The sequence below is a fragment of the Mirounga angustirostris genome, unplaced genomic scaffold (genome assembly GCF_029215605.1).
Source record: "Mirounga angustirostris isolate CCGP_5_RB_7025 unplaced genomic scaffold, mMirAng1.0.hap1 SCAF_10, whole genome shotgun sequence".
Taxonomy (NCBI): Eukaryota; Metazoa; Chordata; class Mammalia; order Carnivora; family Phocidae; genus Mirounga; species Mirounga angustirostris.
The window spans coordinates 19,437,601-19,456,682 of record NW_026991718.1 but is presented as its reverse complement, the minus strand read 5'-3'; the positions used below and the strand labels follow the sequence as shown (position 1 = coordinate 19,456,682).

At 40.2% G+C, this 19,082-nt stretch overlaps 1 protein-coding gene across 14 annotated transcripts in view; it reads right to left on the bottom strand.

Annotated features, from left to right (window-relative positions):
* Window positions 1-6,116: 6,116 nt before the first annotated feature.
* The window catches only part of NCOA1 (nuclear receptor coactivator 1), a 238,050-nt gene continuing 225,084 nt past the window's right edge, over window positions 6,117-19,082 (bottom strand). For 6 of the 14 annotated variants that reach the window (XM_054509638.2, XM_054509636.2, XM_054509637.2 and 3 more), the window contains 3 exons: window positions 17,270-17,453; window positions 12,470-12,559; window positions 6,118-8,589 (listed from right to left, as the gene is read on the bottom strand). In XM_054509638.2, coding sequence (XP_054365613.1) covers window positions 8,419-8,589; window positions 12,470-12,559; window positions 17,270-17,453 — 445 coding nt within the window. In that variant the 3' untranslated portion in view covers window positions 6,118-8,418. Of the gene's footprint in view, window positions 8,590-8,674; window positions 8,732-12,469; window positions 12,560-17,269; window positions 17,454-19,082 lie in introns of all 14 variants that reach the window. The other 8 variants (XM_045884189.3, XM_054509639.2, XM_054509634.2 and 5 more) reach the window with 4 other exon arrangements.

Sequence of the window (19,082 nt, the reverse complement as noted above, 5' to 3'; positions counted from 1 at the left end):
GGTCTACAAGACCCTACACCATCCTGGCCCTCCTCACCTCTTTGGCCTCATCTCCTGCTATTCTCATTCATTCAGCTCCAGCCTCAAGACTTCACACCTCTCTTAGAAAGCTCTTTCTCCCTATTCCCATGGCTCGCTCTCTCACCTCCTTTAGGTCCACTCAAAGGTTACCTTCTCTGAAGATCTGTTCTGACCTTCCTGTTTTAAACTGTAACCACTCCCCTCCAGAGGCACTCTCTGTCCTTCCTTCCCTACTTAATTTTTCTTCACAGCACTTAGCATCTGACACACCCCGTATTTTGCTCATTTGTCAATCAACCTTCATTAGAATGCAAGCTCTGTGAGAACAGGGATTTTTATTTTCCTCATTGATGTAGCCCCAGTGCCTGAATAGTAAATGACAAATGTAGGCAAGAAATCAGTATCTGTTGACTGAAAATATAAATTATTATTACTATTTCTTTAAAATACTCATTCTTTAAAGTAGCTATTGTGTAATACTTTAACAAACAAACTCTTGGGGCGCCTGGGTGGCTTGGTCATTGGCCACCTGCCTTCGGCTCAGGTCATGATCCCAGGGTCCTGGGAGCGAGCCCCACTGCAATGGGCTCCCTGCTTCGCGGGAAGCCTACCACTCCCTCTCCCGCTCCCTCTGCTTGTGTTCCCTCTCTCGCTGTGTCTCTCTCTGTCAAATAAATAAAATCTTTAAACAAACAAACAAACAAACTCTTAAGTCTGAAGGTTTCCAAAGCTAACCACAACTTAATTTTGAACTGGAAATTGACAGAGTGCCTGAAGTCATCTCTTTATTTGGGGTTATAAAAATCACACATCAAAGACTGATTTTAAAACTTGGAACTGGTTCATTATACTGTTTTTTCTACTTTAATACGCATTTGAAAAAGTCCTTAATAAAAGGCTTGGAAAAAGCTTGCAAGAGAAGGTAGGATGAAATTTTAAAGCCTAAGCTTAGATGTGCATGAGTCTTTAAATAATGTTCTATGTAGATCCTTTCTCCCCGCTGGTTTTGGTTGAACTTTAAAAGTCTAGCTTACTAAATAATTCTCATTTAAAATACAATTGCTAACATCAGCACAAAGCTTCAGAGCGTGATAAAAGTATTACTTTTGAGTAACTTACATGTGCATTAACTTTATAAAAACACCATCCTTAAGAAGGGGAAGTATTAAAGGTAACAGCTAATGTTCTTCAAATTCCCCAAATATGTGGGGCTCACATTTCATGAAAAAAGAGAATAATCATCAGGATAGAATTATGACCTTATCTTGAACTCTTGGACACTTTTTTTTTTAAGATTTTATTTATTTATTTGACAGAGAGAGACACAGCGAGAGAGGGAACATAAGCAGGGGGAGAGGGAGAAGCAGGCTTCCCGTGGAGCAGGGAGCCTGATGCGGGTCTCAATCCCAGGACCCTGGGATCATGACCTGAGCCGAAGGCAGACGCCTAACGACTGAGCCACCCAGGCGCCCCAGACTCTTGGGACACTTTTGCAACTTTTCATTAGCTCAACAATCCAGACTCTAGGAAGACAATTCAGTGCCTGTTCTGTCCATCAGCTCCTTTCCCTGATTTAAAATACTGCTTCTGAATCTAGTTCTTCAATGAGAGTTCAGAGCCTACTGTGTGGAAGGCTCTCGGCATGGGGGGGGGGGGGGCGGGGGAAGAGACTTGAACCTCTTCTTTGAAAAGCTTACAATTTAAAAATAAAAAAAAAATAAAAAGCTTATAATTTGTTGGAGAAGAGAAACAGATGTACACCTAACCAAGTGCCAACAGAGGCCCAAACACTGGAGCAAGACAGTACAGAAGAGGGGGCTAATTTAAGCGTGTGGATCAGGGGAGGGCTTCTTAGAAAGGATCTAAATTGAAGCTTTGAAGGGACAAGTAGGGAGGAGAAAGGAGGAGCATTAAAGGCTGAGGAAAAAGAATGAATACGGCAATGTAAGTGAGAACGAAGGTAGTAAATTCAAGGATGAAGACCAGATCAGTGTGACAGGATTGTTTAGAGAACGTTGAGGGTAATGAAGCTTAAAAGGCAGGTTGATTTCAAATCAACTATAGGAAAGAAACAGTCATTAAAAGACTCTGAAGGTTGTGTTCAGAAAGACTTCTCTGATAGACTGTGAGAGAGATGAAGGTAGAAGGTGGGGAGGTGGTTACTGTAATCATCCAAAGAAAGATAATTAAGTCCTGAATTCAGTCTGTGATTAATGGGGCTAGAAGGGAGAAGATAGCTATACGACAGAGGCAAACTGTTGGCAATTTGGTGAGATGAGTGGGAGGAAGTTGTTGAAAATGACCACTAATAGGATGGTGATGCAATTAATCTAGATAACGGACAAAGAATGTGTTTGTGGGGAAGTAAGTGATTTGTTTGTGATTGAGTTTGAGGTGCTGGGCTGGGGTGGTGGAATCCATGCACGTGGTCATGTTCACCAGCTGGAAATTCAGGCCTGGATCTTGAGGCCTATCTTGGCTAGAAGAGTAGACGTAAGATGCGTTATCAATGTAAGTGGTACTGAGATCAAAGAAAAAGATGAAATTGCTCAGGAGAGTACAGGGACTTGCTTGAGAACTATCATCCTCACACAAATTTAAAATAAAAAAAAAAATCAAAATTAGTGCCCAGTTTTATTTTCAAAATGAAATCCTTACAAGCTTCTAAGAATAACTGTTAACGCATCACGATTCCCAGTTTTTATGTGTCACTGTCTAGGTTCTGTTGCTCTAACAGTTGTATTGCGCAGTGGAAAGAACGGCAGGTCTCATCACAAAACCTAAGGGTTGACTCTTGTGTCCAGAATTTCCCAGCCACCTGACCATAAATCTGAGCTTCAGACTCTAATTGCTTCATGGGATTCATGGAACACTACATCAAAAACTAATGATGTAATGTATGGTGATTAACATAACAAAATAAAATAAAATTTAAAAAACTGCATGGCAAAAAAAAAAAAAAAGACCTATTGTATGTGAAAGTGCTGTACAAACTAAGAAATTATCAGGGCAAGAGTATCAGCCTAGCATATTGCCTAGCAGAGTAGAAACGTATTTCTTAATGGATGCAGAGTCTCCATTATTAGGAAGGAAGCAGCTTCAGGCAACTATCTCTGTACTTCCCACACTGCCTTTCATAGTTATCTGTACGGCAACAGATCATCAGAAATGGAATATATAAACCTTGGTAGCAGGTTTTGTTTTATTCTGCACCTTAGGACCTCTGGGCATTGGAGTGGGAAGAAAACCTGATGGAATAGAAATGATTACTTTAAGGGGTGCCTGCCTGGTTCAGTAGATACAGCATGTGACTCTTGATCTTGGGGTCATGAGTTCAAGCGCCATGCTGGGTGTAGAGATTACTTAGGGAAAAAAAAAAAAAAAGCTAACTCACTTTACAAAAAAGAAGAAATTATTCCTGTAAACATTTCTGTTCTTCTTTTCTCAAGCGAATGTCTCAGGTTTGCTACAGATACTTGTGGGCATTGGTTGGTTCTGCTGGTTGCATAAAGGACCAAAGTTCTGAGGCAAATACAAATGATTAGACCGGAGCCAAACTCCAGCAGAGGAAAAAGATTGTTTGCAGAAGGCTCCAGAGCCAGAGAAAAGTGATTTCTTGCCTCCATGATGTGATCCAAGAAACCAAATTTCCTAGGAGGAATTGTAGGGGCCCTGCCTCACAAAAGTGATCCTCAGTCTCTCATTTATACCTGCTGCATAAGGAGCCCACGTTTTCCAAAATTCTTTCAAGCTAAGTGTTTGACACTGTGGTTTCACAGAGCCCCTAATTCATTTCCTGTTTAGATTATGCAGGCTAGAATGCCTCTCCCCAGACTGTGGTGGGACATCTTCCTGACCTGATGCCAAAGCTCAGCCCCAGTTAGGCCTCTGAAGGGCAGGCCTGGACTACCTCTGAAGGACCAGGTCCTCTCTTCTTAGCCCTTGGGCTCCCCCGCAACCCACCCTGGTTTTCAAGGCCTGTTTTTAAAAGTTATTTCAGGGGTGCCTGGGTGGCTCAGTTGGTTAAGTGGCTGCCTTTGGCTCAGGTCATGATCTTGGGGTCCTGGGATCGAGCCCGGTGTCGGGCTCCCTGCTCGGCAGGGAGTCTGCTTCTCCCACTCCCTCTGCTCCTCCCCCTTGCTCGTTCTCTCTCTCAAATAAAGAAAATCTTAAAAAAAAAAAAAAAGTTATTTCATAGAAGAAAGCCTTGCTCGAGGCCACACAGTGAGATTAACGTCTGCGGACTCTGAAGCAGTCCTCCGTCATGTAGTCCAGGATGGTGAATCCAGAATTTGGAATCTGAAGACTTGGCTTCAGGTTCCAATTCCCCTGATAAACCATGTTTTGTGTCATAACCTTTCAGTCTGTTTTCTCTTTATAACATCTCTCTCAAAAGGACCGCAGGGATTGAATGAGACAATGAACCTAAAAGCACATGTGTTTTCCCTGAATGTTCCCCTAATGCTACAACATTATTGTGGCCCATTTGGCAAAAAAAGATATAAAAGCCCATGCTTCTGGCTGGACAGGGCTAGTTATGGAAGAGACCTTCGCTATAGGCTGCCACAATTTCCAAGTGAGGGTCCCAAAGCCTGGTTCATGTTTCTCCTGGAGCCAAGGGCTGATTTCAATTACTTTCCAATTCACCAGCTGACCTAATTCTAATGTTTATGAGAACTCAGAAACTGGTTAACAATTAAAAAAAAAAAGTTCTCTGAGGTTCCTTCCTGTCTCCATGACCTGCAGTTCCTCAGAATTGTCACTCTGCCCTCTGAGCTCCCTCCTCTTCATCCTACAAACCATACCTCAAATGCCATTTTTTCGGCAAGGAAACTTTCCTTGACCCTCCAGACCAGGTTTCACTCACAAAGCAACTTCTAACTCTCCTTGATACCACTTAGTCCTATTGTAATTAGAAGTACGGATGTCCTCCCCAATGGGATATAAGCTCTGGGAGGGCAGGGTTCGCGTCCCTCTCTGGATTCTTCCACATCTTAGCGCCTTGGATAAAGACAATAAAACATGTTGAATGAGGCCAGAGCTTTGGGTTTCTTTAATCTTGTTAAGAGCTCTTGTGGCAATGAAAATAAAACATATAAAGAAAACTAATTTAGTGCTGGCAGAAAAGGTTCTGGATGGAGGAATGCTTCCTTTGGCAGTTTTCTCCAATAAAAAGAATTTATGGGCTTAATTAAATCATCAAGATCTTTTTCAGAGGTACAGGAATGGCCAAGGATCAAGCTTGCTCTGAATCATTCACTTTTTTCAAGTGGAGCTGCTCTCCTGGTGAGAGTAGTTCATGTCAAGGAGGAAATCAGCATAGCTTCCTTTGTAAATAGACAACTGTCCTTTCTTTTCCTTTGACTCTCAGGGCCCAGGAGACAGTTTCTAGGTATGAACCTATCTTGGCCAAACCATAAAGAAGATGGAAGTTCTTCTATAGCAACCTCACTTTTCCCTCAGTTGTTTCTATTAGTTTTTCTAGTGGCCTTCCCACCCCTACCTTAGCATAAATTTAAATCAATGTTCAGACTCATCTAAGCCAAGTGTCATTTTTACCTTATCCCAACATTGGGAAAAAAGCTTTTATTCTCCTGTAAGCATGACTTCAGAGAGCAGCCACCAAATCTGTGTCTATTTATATGTAGGACTGTGTGTGGAATGCCTTCTAGAATCACATTTGTTTACCCTCCTTACCCTGGCCTACTTAGCCAGTGTATTTAGGCTGCTTAAAAACACACAAACAAGAGACAAGAGCCTACATCTTATAAAATGCAAGGGCAAAATGAAGGAGCCTCCTTAAGTAAGATTCAACATCTCTGTAATCTGCATACTAATAATAAATGTTATTATATAAAAAACAGTGATGGAGATGGTGTCCTGTAGCTACGAAGGGCTGCCCGACTCCATCTCCTGGGTCCAGAAACAGCAGAACCCGTGTGTTGAATCATAGGGCAAACAGCCAAAGGTACGATTTCCTCATTGCCCACTCTCACAACTTTACTTTGACCCTTTCCAATTTTCACTGGTTCATATCAGGGTGCCTTCGAGGATCTTTGGCTTCAGGGATCCTTTCTTTTGTGATCCTTTAATGACTCATTAGTCACTGGGGCTTTGGCAATTCCTGCAGGATGTAGGTTTCATTTCTTCCCTGTAAATGAAGAGGCAACCCAGGAGGTTGTTAAACAAATTCTATTCAGGAGCTGGAAAAGTGAATTTCCTGTGGAATGACAGGAATTACATAGAAGCAAGCAATTTTATTTTCCTCAAATGTAGCAATAATTTTAATCTGTACATACATAAAACAAACAGTGCAATTATAAAACCTTGAAGGTGACATGCATACTTTAAGGTGCAGCTGGGATGGGGAGGATGTTATTAGCATCTCCAATTTTCCTTACCACTTTTTAAAACTAGTTCCTTATGCAAAAGCACTGAGTCAGGAAACTTCATCTGGAATGCTGAAGTTAAAGGTGAACTTCCTGAAGTCTGCACATCTAAATATCACAAACAAAACAGAAATGACCTCCTAGAGCAGTTTGGTAAGGACTAGAGTAATATGGCTGGGCGTTCAAGCTGGGAATGAATGAAATCAGGGATGCATTTTCTGAAAAACTAAAAGATAATTTTTGTAACTGAGTGTCCTATTTCTGTTTCATAGTTGCTACCCATGTGAGCCCTTCCAGCAATCTTTTTATTCGGTATAGTTTCTGAGTAGATGCTGTTCAGTGGAGTTATCTGTAACTAGGGGTGGTGAGATGCACAAAGGAGGACCTGGGAAAATGGCTTCTTCCTTGGTGTCTGAGTCCATGCTCCTCATCCGTTCTTAGTTCTTATGGCCTTTGCTCTGCCGTGGAAGCAGAGGTAGCTGGTGCACGATGTCAGATGCTGTCATCATTCACAGGCCCGGGGTGCAGGTAAAGGCGAGTGATGGGGGTCTACCTTTGCTTCTTCCACAATACCCTTCTCAAGCTTTCCTGGCCTTGCAGTGGAACTTCTAGAACTAGAGGCAGTTCACTGGATCCTTGACTCAGAGGCCAGGATGAGACAAGACGTGGCAGAGTGACAAGACACAAAGGGAAAATACGGTACCAATAGGCCTCAGAGTAGGATAGAGAAATTTATATTTGCACTGATGAAAATTCAAATCCCCACAGTCAATCTAAAACACAGGAAAATTTTCTTTGAGGACTAATTTTTCTCTGTACAAGTAGCGTGTGCACTTCTGGTGTTAACTCCTTGCACTGTCTCAAGGTACGTGATCCCAGGGACACTCTAGGGCAGTGTGCACTAGCTCATCTCCAACAGCTCTTTCTGGCAGTGGCACTTTGATGCGAACTGCAAAGTAAATCCGTACATGGCATCCCAGTTAGTAAAATGATGAAGTATCGCTAGCCAAATGTAACTGCAATTCAGTCAATGATATATTCACACACAAGTTTAGAAAAATCAAGAGTATGATAATAAAACCATAAAATTAAACAGAAGGAAATCAATTTCTACGAGAAATCAAATATATTTACAGTGAGATTTAAAGGGAAAAATAAGCTACTTGGGTCATAAATTTAATTTTATTTTAAATAACTTTAGCTACCTTAGCTGTTAATACAATAAAAGCAGAAAGAACAGGCTGCCTTTTTTTCCAGATTTAATCAGAAAAATTGTATCTACAATAATTGACAGAACTCGCTTCTTGTCCTTCACCCATCTCATCAAAAATTATTGCATTTTCCCCCAAACTGTATTTTTTGGATTCCTCTGTGAATATACTCATTTCGTCCTCGTTCCTGGAGGCATCTTGGTTTAAATCCATCTTTAAAAAAAGAAGGGGTACATATGGGAGGCAAAATATTCTCTTGAAGCCAACAGATAGGGAGTTGCTAGAAGAAGCTGATTGTACACACAAGCTGCCAGGGTCGGAAGGGGAGGGCTGCTGACTTGACACACGGGACAGCCTTTGGTGGACGGGCTCAGGCAAAGCCCCACTGGGCCCTTCTTCCTTGTCAGGGTCAGGACTGAGCCAGCAGAGGTGGGGCTTCGTCTTCCCCTTGGAACTTGTCATTTTGGTTCTCCTCCAAAAGCCTTCATCCAGATAAGAAGCCAATGACTGATTACAAAAATAAGAATAATTAAATTTGGCTCAAGAAATAGATTGTCCAACTGTTCTGCCTTGTTATTTTTTTTTCAATATCCAAGGCCTTTACAAAGAAAGAAACAAAAACACCTCTCAATCTTCCAACAAAAGTGAATTCCTTTTTTTTTTTTTTTTTTTGCTCCAAATGCTACGACCTGAAGAATGGCTGCAGATTGAGATATCAAAAATCTCAGAAAAATATATAATATATTTGTATATCTCTGTATGTCTATTATTTAAATTTCACATTCCTTTAAAAGTGGTTATTCAGTCAGTAGCTGCTGAAGGAGGCTCTTCTGCTGGGCTTGGGGGGTCTGTGGTCCTGCCGTGGGTTTTTGAGTTCCCAGTGGACCAGGCTGGTTCAGGTAAGGGTCCCCGCCTACCAGATTCACTGTACACTGGACGTCAGCAAACACCTGAACCTGTTGCACCTGCTGGAACACAAATAAAAGATGTGTTTAGACAGAAGGGTCTGCCCCCCCGGCTTATGAGTGGGTACTACTTGAAGTGGAAACTCACTAGAGCATTCCTCTAGTCTGTAGTCACCACAGAGAAGAACTCTTCTGTCTTCTTGTCCTACAAAAAGAAAATTGCTGCACTCATTTTGCTCAGGGTTCTGGAAAGTTCACACTTTAAAAATAAAATCAAAATTGGAATGGTCAAGCCTCCTACAGGGTTGCCATCAATAATGAAAATGAGCATCACTGCTAATATTGCCAAGATTGGGAAAAGCCCAGTGTCAGAGTCTGGGTGTCCAGTGGTGGGTTTAAAAAAATATATATATAATACACACACACACACACACACACACACACATATATATATAATTTGGAAATTGGTTACAAAAGCATTCTATGGATGACTTTAGTAGGATAAAAAAAAACTTTACGTTGTTAGAAAATTAAGGGCTTTAACCCAGTATTAGCAAAATAAAAACCACCACAACTCAGTAATAGGACATCAGCATTACTAAAGTTAATGTCCAGAAGATTTGCGTAGTATCTAAATATACTATTACATAGCTCTTTTACATATTGCCTTTTGAATTACAGCAAAATATTAGTAGAACAATTTTATATTTAACTTCTTTTTCCTGACAGACAATTCATTTAAACACATGAGCTAAAAATAACAGTCAATTACTAGCTGAGAACAGTGTGAATTTTCCCTTTAGCTACTTTCAGTAATAAAACACATATCCCTTAAAAATGTCTGAAGTTGCATAGTTCTAGCATTTTCTATTGGGAAAACAAAGCCAGAAGTTAGTTTTTACAACCATCCTTATTAAAAAGTCATTTGTCGAACTGAATAAAGCCAGTATCACACTTGCAAATGTTCCAGACCAAGAACTGAGATGCCTTCCAAGGCATCCAAGTACATCTGTTAGTGTCTCAATCCTTTGGCAAATTTGTGCTTCATGTTTAATAGGTAAATGAAGTATTTTAGATTAGTGATGCATTTTTTTGGTCATTCATCACTAATTTATGTCAATTCCACTCAGCTTTTCTGAAAACTTTTCTATCCTAATTGAATAAAAGTTGTTTTCATCAACCTTCATTGGCCACATGTCAAATGTCCCAACCTCCAACTGCTGTATCAGTCCAGTCCCCAATGTGTTTCCCTCTTGATCCATCTACACCTCCACTCTACACTCCCTCAGAAAAGATAGACAGCCTCTGAGCTGAGTCTTCGTAGCTTGGTGGATTAAACCTCTAGTTACATTAGCATCATTTTTCCCTTTATCCTCTTCTTTGCCTGATTTTCCAAGCTTTGCTTCTGGACCCCACAGGCTCCCATTTGTTTTCTTCTTTCTTTGGGCTCTTTTTTGTGCGACTAACATACACCAACTCTCTGAGTCTATTCACTAGCTATCCCTGTGCCCTTCCCCCCCTCTGTTCCTAACTTCTCTTTCCTACTCTTTTCCTTCTGGAGCTCTGGCCCTGACCCCTCCTCTCTCTCCATGTCAACAATCCCCCTACTAAGCCTTCTTCCTGCTTCTCTATATTCTGTTCTCTCTGTCTTGCCTCTTCCCCATCTCTGTTCTCCAAATACAGGTAGTCCTCAATCCTCCTCGAACCCTCCGCCTTGGTTCTCTTCCTTCTCCTTTCCTGTATACCTGTCTCACTCCCAAGCTCCTGTTTGGCAACTACAAAACCACTGGAGCCAACCGAGATTGCCTGACGGGCTACAACAGAAAGAAGGCTCTGCCACTGCAACTTGGCATAAGCACAAGCTATGGGGCTTTTAAGCACTGACGGACTAAGAAAAATAACAGCATGTAAAATTTCATGTTTATGTGTTTCAACATATGAAATACTGGGGCAAAGCACCAGGTATTTCTGTCCCCAAACACTTAAAAAACATTCTTAATAAAGGCATGATCAAACGAACTAGAGAGAAAATTTTGCTTCTTTAAAAAGAATGCTTTTAAGATAGTCTATTCTGAAATTTTAAAAAAAATGGAAAAGATCAAACCAAACTTCAGCCAATTTGAACTGCTACTTAAAAACAGGATGCCTTAGACCAGACCTCAAAGGACTTCAGATATGGCCACACCTTCACAGACAGGCAAAGCAAGACGAACACAAATCCTACGATTTGCCAGGTGAGAAGAGTGGTGTGAGTTGAGTCCAAACCTCGTAAGATTTTCCGACAGTTTTCATACCAATCCAAATGCTGTTTCAGAGCTCCAGAACTTTAAAACTCGGTTGTTTAGTTTTAATTAATTTGCCAAGCTGCCCAGTATATGTCTCTGCAGGAGTGAGACTTTGGAAGCCGCCTAATGAAGACTTCATTTTCCCCATCACAAAATCCCCTCTTCACCCTCACAGGACTCAGATCCTATCTCTGGCTCCAACTACGGACATGGCGCTAGCTGGTCCTCCTCCTCCTGAGGAGGCTGCTCACTGCTCCTCCTGTCCCTCTTCCTCCTCAAGATGAAGCCTGAGCTGTTGACTGCAACACTGCTCCTCCTGAGGGTGACACTTCATCCGTAGGACTCAATCCAAACCCCTGAGTTTAGCATTCAAGGCTCCTGGAAATCTGCCCCAATCTATTTTACCAAACTTAATTCCTATAAAATCTTATTTTTACCTTCAGTGGATTTGGTTTCCCAGGACCATGCTAAGACATTACTGTTGCCCTGTCTCCGTGCCCTCTACTTACGGTCCCCTAGACTTGCAAGCACATTCCCTCCTCCAGCCTCTGACACCTTCTCTTTCACCTTGCCTTGCTAACTGTCCTCAAGGTCCAGTTCAGCTCCTGTGGAAATGCTCTTCTGACCCTCACAGCATTTTCTCCTTTCTTTGAATGCTATGGTTCCTGTTACTTGTAACATAAATTTGAGTTTGCCTTCTTCTGGCTATGTGACAATGTGTATATGTCTACATGTTCTATCTTTCAAGAGGACCTAAGTGGTATGGCAGAAAGAGCATGAACTTCGGTGTTAGAAATACCTGAGTTGAACCTCAGCTCTGCCACTTTCTAGCTTTGTGAATTGTGCGTGTAGTTAAATCTCACAGTCTGTTTCTTCATCTGTGAACAAAACCTACTTCCTTCTGTGAATACTACTTCCTTCATAGGGTCGTAGTGAGGCTTGCGTGAGATAAAGCACAGTGCTTAGCACAGTGCTGGGCAAATTATAAGCATTTCACAAATGAAACTTCCCTTCCTCACTTCTCCCCACAGTTCACCTGGAGGGCAAACATGTCTCATGTTTCTTTGTATCTCCACCTTACCCTAATGCCTGTAAAGTATCTTAAAAATATATATTTATTAAGAGACTAAAGACTAAATCAAAGTTACTGAAGTGAACTCAAACATCCCAAATCTCTAAATTTAGGTTAATATAGGAAAGTGGCCAGCCTTGCTATCTGTTTTGTTTTGAAACAAACTTCTAAAAGGAGGCAGAGTAACAGCAGATGCTCTATTTTGTCTGAATTTACTGAGATCTCTTGAGGTACTTTGATTACACATGAGTTTCAGAACTGTGCTTCTTTACTATATAACAATTAGTGGCCACCATTTGTGATCCCTTTATCCTGTTTTACCACTGGATTAAACCTTTTGAAAACTTCTCACATTTAACCCTCTCAACAATCCTATTAGCAGGTATCTTATTAGTTCTCTTGGTTAAGTAGCAGCTCAGGAAAGTTCCCTAACATGTCCAGGAGGACACAGCTAAGAAGAGCAGAGCCAGGACTCACACCCAGGTCTGACTCCCAAGGTCAGGCTCTTAACCACGATGCTAAAACAAAGTTTCCTGTGTATCTAGAGTACATTTGGCAGCTCTGGGTTTTAAATTTTCTTACTGACCTGGGTTCCATCTGTTTCTGTTTTGAGAAGGTCAGTGGATGAGAGCTGGTTGCAGTAGAGGCCTGTGTGTCTCAGTGCTGGATCATTTATCTATTAAAGATAAGTACAAGACCAAATTACGAGCTAGTTGTTTAAGTTGAAGACCAAATTCTTCAATGAAAAATAATCTCACTGACAGAAAATAGGGGTGCAGCAGAAATAAAAAGCTTAGCAATTGACTGTGTTGTTATAAGTCAGGACAGTGGTTCCCTTTGCAAGGGTGAAGAGGGATGCGGAAGGGAGCATGAAGAGAACCTCGGGGGTACCGTTGATAATGTTTTGTTTCTTGATCTGAATGGTAGCTTTAAAGATGTGTTCAGTTTGTGAAAATTCATGGAGTTGTATATTTTTCTGTATACTCTTATATGATACTTCAATAAAAAGTTAAATTCACACACACAAAAGTTAATCAACAAACAACTTTTATTTCTTGCCAAGATTTAGTAATAGCAATCAGGTATATCTTCTGCCTGAATCAATGAAAAAATTGGATAAAATATATGAAACGAAGGCACTCAAGACATTGGACAAACCCAATGAAGAAGAGTGATCCCTAAGAGCTAGGAAACAACTGAGGTGAGTCCTACAATTGCCTCAGCCTACTGTCTCCAGAGAATTTCCAGGCTGCAGCCAGAGTGGGAACAGGAAACCCTGGCAGAGCCCTGCAGGCTCCCTGAGCTGAGATGATGCAGCTGGATGTCTGAGATGGTCAAGGCAGCTGGAATTCACAGGGCAGAATATCAGAGGAGAGGGAGCTATGCAGAGAGAAAGCTCTGAAGAGCTGCAGAGGGTCCCCTCAAGTCTGCAACTTAGTACTGATCTGCTAATGGATTTTAGGGAACTACCCAAAGCAGAGGAAAGAGTCACCGGAAAAGCTGCTGATGGAATAATTCCCAAAGCTCACACAGAGCTGGGAATAGGTCCTGATCCAACCAGCCACAGTGGAAAACATCGAAATTCATATAGTATCAGGCAGCATATTAGAAAGGCTTTGCCTCAGTAGTAAAGTAAAATGATCCCTATACTAAATACTGCTCTGGTCCTACTAAACAAAAAAGCAAGACCTGAAAGGATCAAACTGTTTCAAGTAACTGAACCATTTCCCAGAATAAAGCTCAAGAATGTAGGAATATCACCAAGGTAAAATTCACATGTTTGGCACCCAATAAAAGATTACCAAGTCATGCAAATTAGCAGAAAAATATGACCTATAATGAAAAGTCAATCAATTGAAACCAACCCCAAAATGATGCAGATGATAGAACTGACACACACGAATATTAAGACAGTTATTACAAGAACCATATTCTGGATGTTCAAGAAGATAAGAGGAAAGGCTAAACGTGTTAGAGGTACAGAAGATATAAAAGAGGTCTGCACTGAACTTCTGGAGAGGAAAGCGGAATACCTGAGATGAAAAATATACTGGGTGAAATTAACAGAACAGACATTGCAAAAAAAAAAAAAAAGAAAAGAAAAAGATTAGTGAACTTAAAGCTACAGCAATAGAAACTATCCGAAATGAAACACACAGAGAAAAAAACCAACTGACCTTGTACCCCTCCCCCCAAAATCCACAAACCCAGAGAATCAGTGAGCTGTGGGACAAGTTCAAGTGGCCAACTATGTATATATAATATAATATAATATAATATAATATAATATAATATAATATAATATAATATAATAATATGTATGTGCGTGTGTAATTAAGAGTCTCTGAAGGAAAGGAGGTGGGTGGTGACAGAAAAAATATCTGAAGAAACAATGGTCAATAGTTTTCCAAATTTGATGAAAATTATATATTCATAAATCAAGAAGCTCACTGAACTCCAAGCATAAGAACCATGAAAACAATCACTAAGGCATATTGTAATCAGATTATTTAAAACCAGTGACAAAGAGAATAATCGTTTTTAAAAGCAGCCAGAGTGGGAGAAAAATCAATCATGTACAGAGGAACAAAGAAAATGCCAGCAGATAACACATCAGAAATACTACAGCGGCGCAATCTCTCTCAAGTACTGAAAGCTAAAACTAAAGTCAACCTAAAATTCAGGGAAAAAACTCTTTCAAAGATGAAGGGGAAACAAAAACTTTTTTAGACATACAAAAGCTGAAAGAATTAGCAGCGGCAAACTATAAGAAATGCTAAATGAAGACCTTCAGGCAGAAGGAAAATGATACCAAGCTGGAACTTTGGATCTACACAAAGGAATGAAGACCACTGTAAATCACTACACAGGTAAATATAAACGTTCTTTTTTGTTTTGTTTTGTCTTACTTATTTTTAATTTTATTTTATTACGTTATGTTAGTCATCATACATTCTTAAAATTAAAAAAAATATGTAATTGTTTAAAGTAAAAGTACGTGGGGTATATGACCTAAGTAGACATGTATGGTAACAGCACAGGATGGGAGAAATGGAAGTAAACAGCTGTGAGGTTTTTTTTTTTTTAAAGATTTTATTTATTTATTTGAGACAGAGAGAATGAGAGAGACAGAGAGTACATGAGAGGGGGGAAGGTCAGAGGGAGAAGCAGACTCCCTGCTGAGCAGGGAGCCCGATGCGGGACTCGATCCCGGGACTCCAGGATCATGACCTGAGCCGAAGGCAGTCGCTTAACGAACTGAGCCACCCAGGCGCCCAGCTGTGAGGTTTTTATACACGAGATGATTATCATAGCACTTGAAGGTATGTGACAATAAGTTAAAGATGTATGCTATAACTCTGAAGCAACCACTAAAATAACTAAATGGAGTTATATATAGTTAATAAGCCATCAAAGGAGATAAAATGCATTAAAATGCTCAATTAAACAAAGAAAGGCAAGAGATGGAACAAAAAAAACCCAAAAAAGATGAGATATTTCAAGTCAACCATATCAAGAATCACATTAAATGTCAGTGAGCTAACCACTCCAAATAAAGGGTGCAGGTTGTCGAACTGAATAAGAAAGCAAGACCCAACTAAATAAGAACTACGCTTTAGGGGGGCACCTGGGTGGCTCAGATGGTTAAACGTCTGCCTTCGGCTCAGGTCATGATCCCAGGGTCCTGGGATCGAGTCCCACATCGGGCTCCCTGCTCCTTGGGAGCCTGCTTCTCCCTCTGCCTCTCTCTGCCTCTCATGAATAAATAAATAAATAAATCTTAAAAAAAAAAAAAAAAGAACTACGCTTTAAGTGTAATATTCTTTTACCTAACTCATTATATTTTTTATTATTTTAATCTGCTGGAGGTAGTGAAAAATTCTAATAACTGAATAATAAGAACAAGGACAACAGACAATACTATTTAGGTCTTCTATTTTGCTATAAGAAATGAATCACTAAGTTGTTGATTTTTTTCCCTGCTAAACTCCTTAGGGACTTATTACATAATATCTGGGGAACAGAAAGTTTTCTAAAAAAATTCACATCAAAAAGGCATCCCACAGAAAAGGTAATCAGAGTCTACATGTTTTTAAGACGTTATAAATTATGGCTACATGAGCACAGTCTACTTTGTCGTTGCTCAAAATGAGAACAGTAACTACAGGGAGGTACTCCAATGATCTTCTTAAATATAATTTTGAATTTAGTCATTCCATCCTTAAAAATCTTCAGGAGGCTCCAGGATAAACTCTAAAACATTTAGATGGCTTGCAACGTCCCCAAAAAGCTTACCACGTAAATTCTGCTTTAAATATAGTATCAAGGTCCCCTTAACATCCATGAGACTTTTCAACCTCTGTCCCTTGCCTAGGTTATGCTGTGGCAACCAGTCCTGAATGTTTTTTTCTATTCTCTTTCTTCAGGCAAACCTGCCAAGAAGCCTTTCCTAATCACGCGGCTTTTCCTTCAGACCCTCAGTAGTGAATTGCACATACCCCTAATCTGATATAAAATGTACGGTCCCATGGAGGTCTGTCTCTTAGGCAGCGGTTTTGTCCTATTAGTCAACTGATCCTTTGTTTATGTTGTGTCTCCCCAACTTGTTACTATTATCTCCCACAGAGCTATCTTTGTATATAGTAAGTACTGAATAAATGTTTGCTGAAATGAAAGGGAAAAGTGAAGAAAATGTGTTCAGAATATAAAGGGGTAAGTTACAAGCCAATGTATTATATGTATCATTTTATTTTATTTTATTTATTTATTTTTAAGTAGGCTCCATGCCCAGCGTGGAGCCCAACTCAGGGCCTGAATTCAGGGCCTGGATTCATGACCCTGAGATCCAGACCCGAGCCGAGATCAAGAGTCGGATGCTTAACTGACTGAGCCCCCCAGGTGCCCCTGTATCATTTTATAATAAATCTAAAACAAGGGCGCCTGGGTGGCTCAGTTGGTTAAGCGACTGCCTTCGGCTCAGGTCATGATCCTGGAGTCCCTGGATCGAGTCCCGCATCGGGCTCCCTGCTCAGCAGGGGGTCTGCTTCTCCCTCTGACCCTCCTCTCTCTCATTCTCTCTCTCTCAAATAAATAAAATCTTAAAAAAAAAAAAATCTAAAACAATAAAATCTCTTGAGATTAAAATCTTACAAGGTCTGTCAAAATTTCCATCGGATATCTAAGAGGTAGTAATTATCAAAAGATAGTGGGAAATCATAAAGAAGTGCATCTTTTCCCCCTAGTTTATTGAGAAATAACTGACACGCATCACTGGACGGTGTGGTTATTTTTGATGAGTAACTGAACATACCTGATTTTCCCCGGAGGAATGACCTGTGGTGTGGTCTGGGGGGTGGGCAGCAAGTGTGCCAGCTGTGTCACTTACCTGCTCGGGGCACACAGTGTTCATTCCTGGCATCTGCAAAGAGCTCATCTGCATCTGGCCCATCATTGGGTTTATGTTCTGAACATTTGTGTTTCCACCTGCCATGGACACGGTGATGCTCATGTTGTTGTACACGCCCGGCTGCGCAGGCGTGGGCTGGTTCTGGACAGCTTGACTGAACACACTGTTAACTCAAAAACAATCCCAATTACATCCACAGATCGTGAACACGGGGGCAATGTGACTGAACTCTGTTTCTTGAGTATTAGATACAATTCCAAAGAAAAGATTTTACATTTTTAAACTACGTGTTAAGACTTTATCTTATTACAATATATAGAAATTGAGTGTAATTCAGAGGAATTTTGAACTCTGCCCAAAGGATTTAATACTACAAAGAGCTCGTTTTAAGTTACAATTATCTGGCCTGGTATCAGAGTTGTTAAGTTCCAATTAGCTGAATAATTAAGAAACTTTTCCACATAAGTACATCTTCCAGATAACTGTACTATACTCATTTAACAATCAAAATCATTCTAAAATTTATTATACTATTTTATCTTCATAAACCAAGAATGTTCTATTTAAGCAAAATGCCTGGGCTATATATCAATGCTCAATAAATGTTCACTGAATGAATTAACAAAGGAATCAATGATTCAAAGATGGCATTCTTATACTGTGATTGCTTATACATCTTCTTAGACTTAATACTTAAGGTGAACAGTACTATCTTGTTCCACTCATTCCTTGTCTCTAGGAATAAGTGACACGTGGCAAGCACTCAGTAAATATCTGGTGAATGAGTGAATTACGGACATGGGTTATTATTACTCAGTGCTGTCAACTGATGAGGTTTGGATTGCTTCTTATTTATAGATTTTCTGGTATCTACACCAATGTTTTTCTAAGGGAAGTCCAGAGACCATATGAAGAGAATTCCCTGGGACTCGTTGAGAACTGGGACTCCCAGGCCTTACTCCAGCCCTAGTGAATCAGTTTCTGAGGGTGGGCACAGAAAGTCGCATTTCTAACTATTTATGCACATTAAGACTCAAGGGCCTTTATTCAATGTTCTAGAGCTTGCTGTCGCTTCTCAAGGATTCAGCTTCTGGTTGCTTTCACTATGCTGTAACTAAGAGGAATATAACCAGATATTTTTATTTGGCAAATGTAATGTTTATAAAGACTCCAAAGGTCTTCTCAGGCCAGAAGGTGGCTTTATGTCTTTTCCAGAAGCAAAATGCAAGGGCAATTATGTTTTTCAGAGGGCTTGTTTTACAAACTTCCTTCTTTATGGCCTCATTCTGGACCATTGTTATAGTTTGGACTGTTTCTCTTAGTAGGTAGAACAGTATGGAATAACCTCCAAGTAAATACAACTTGAAACTTTGTATCTGAACTCCCAAATTCTATATGATACAGATATACACATCTAAAGGAAAATGATATGAATTGTGTCTTTTATAAGTTCTACAAAACACCAAATGTTTTAAGATTAGCAGTTGTTAAACAATAAACTACTGATAGAATTCTACCTATTTTAATGTTAATTCTGGAGAATTTGATTTCTAAAAATTATTTACCCCATCAGTGACTTATCTATTCCTTGCTAGCTCCTGGGAGGTAAACAGGATGTACTGACATTTATAGTTTCTGGTAGATTAAGGTAATCATGCTAAAATTAACAGACTGAGAAACAGCCTATTCATCATGTCTGAAGAAAAGCAGCAAATTTTCCCCAAGTAATTATAAAACACAAATGCTCAAAGAAAATTATATGCCTAGGAAATGGTCAATAATACATCTTTGA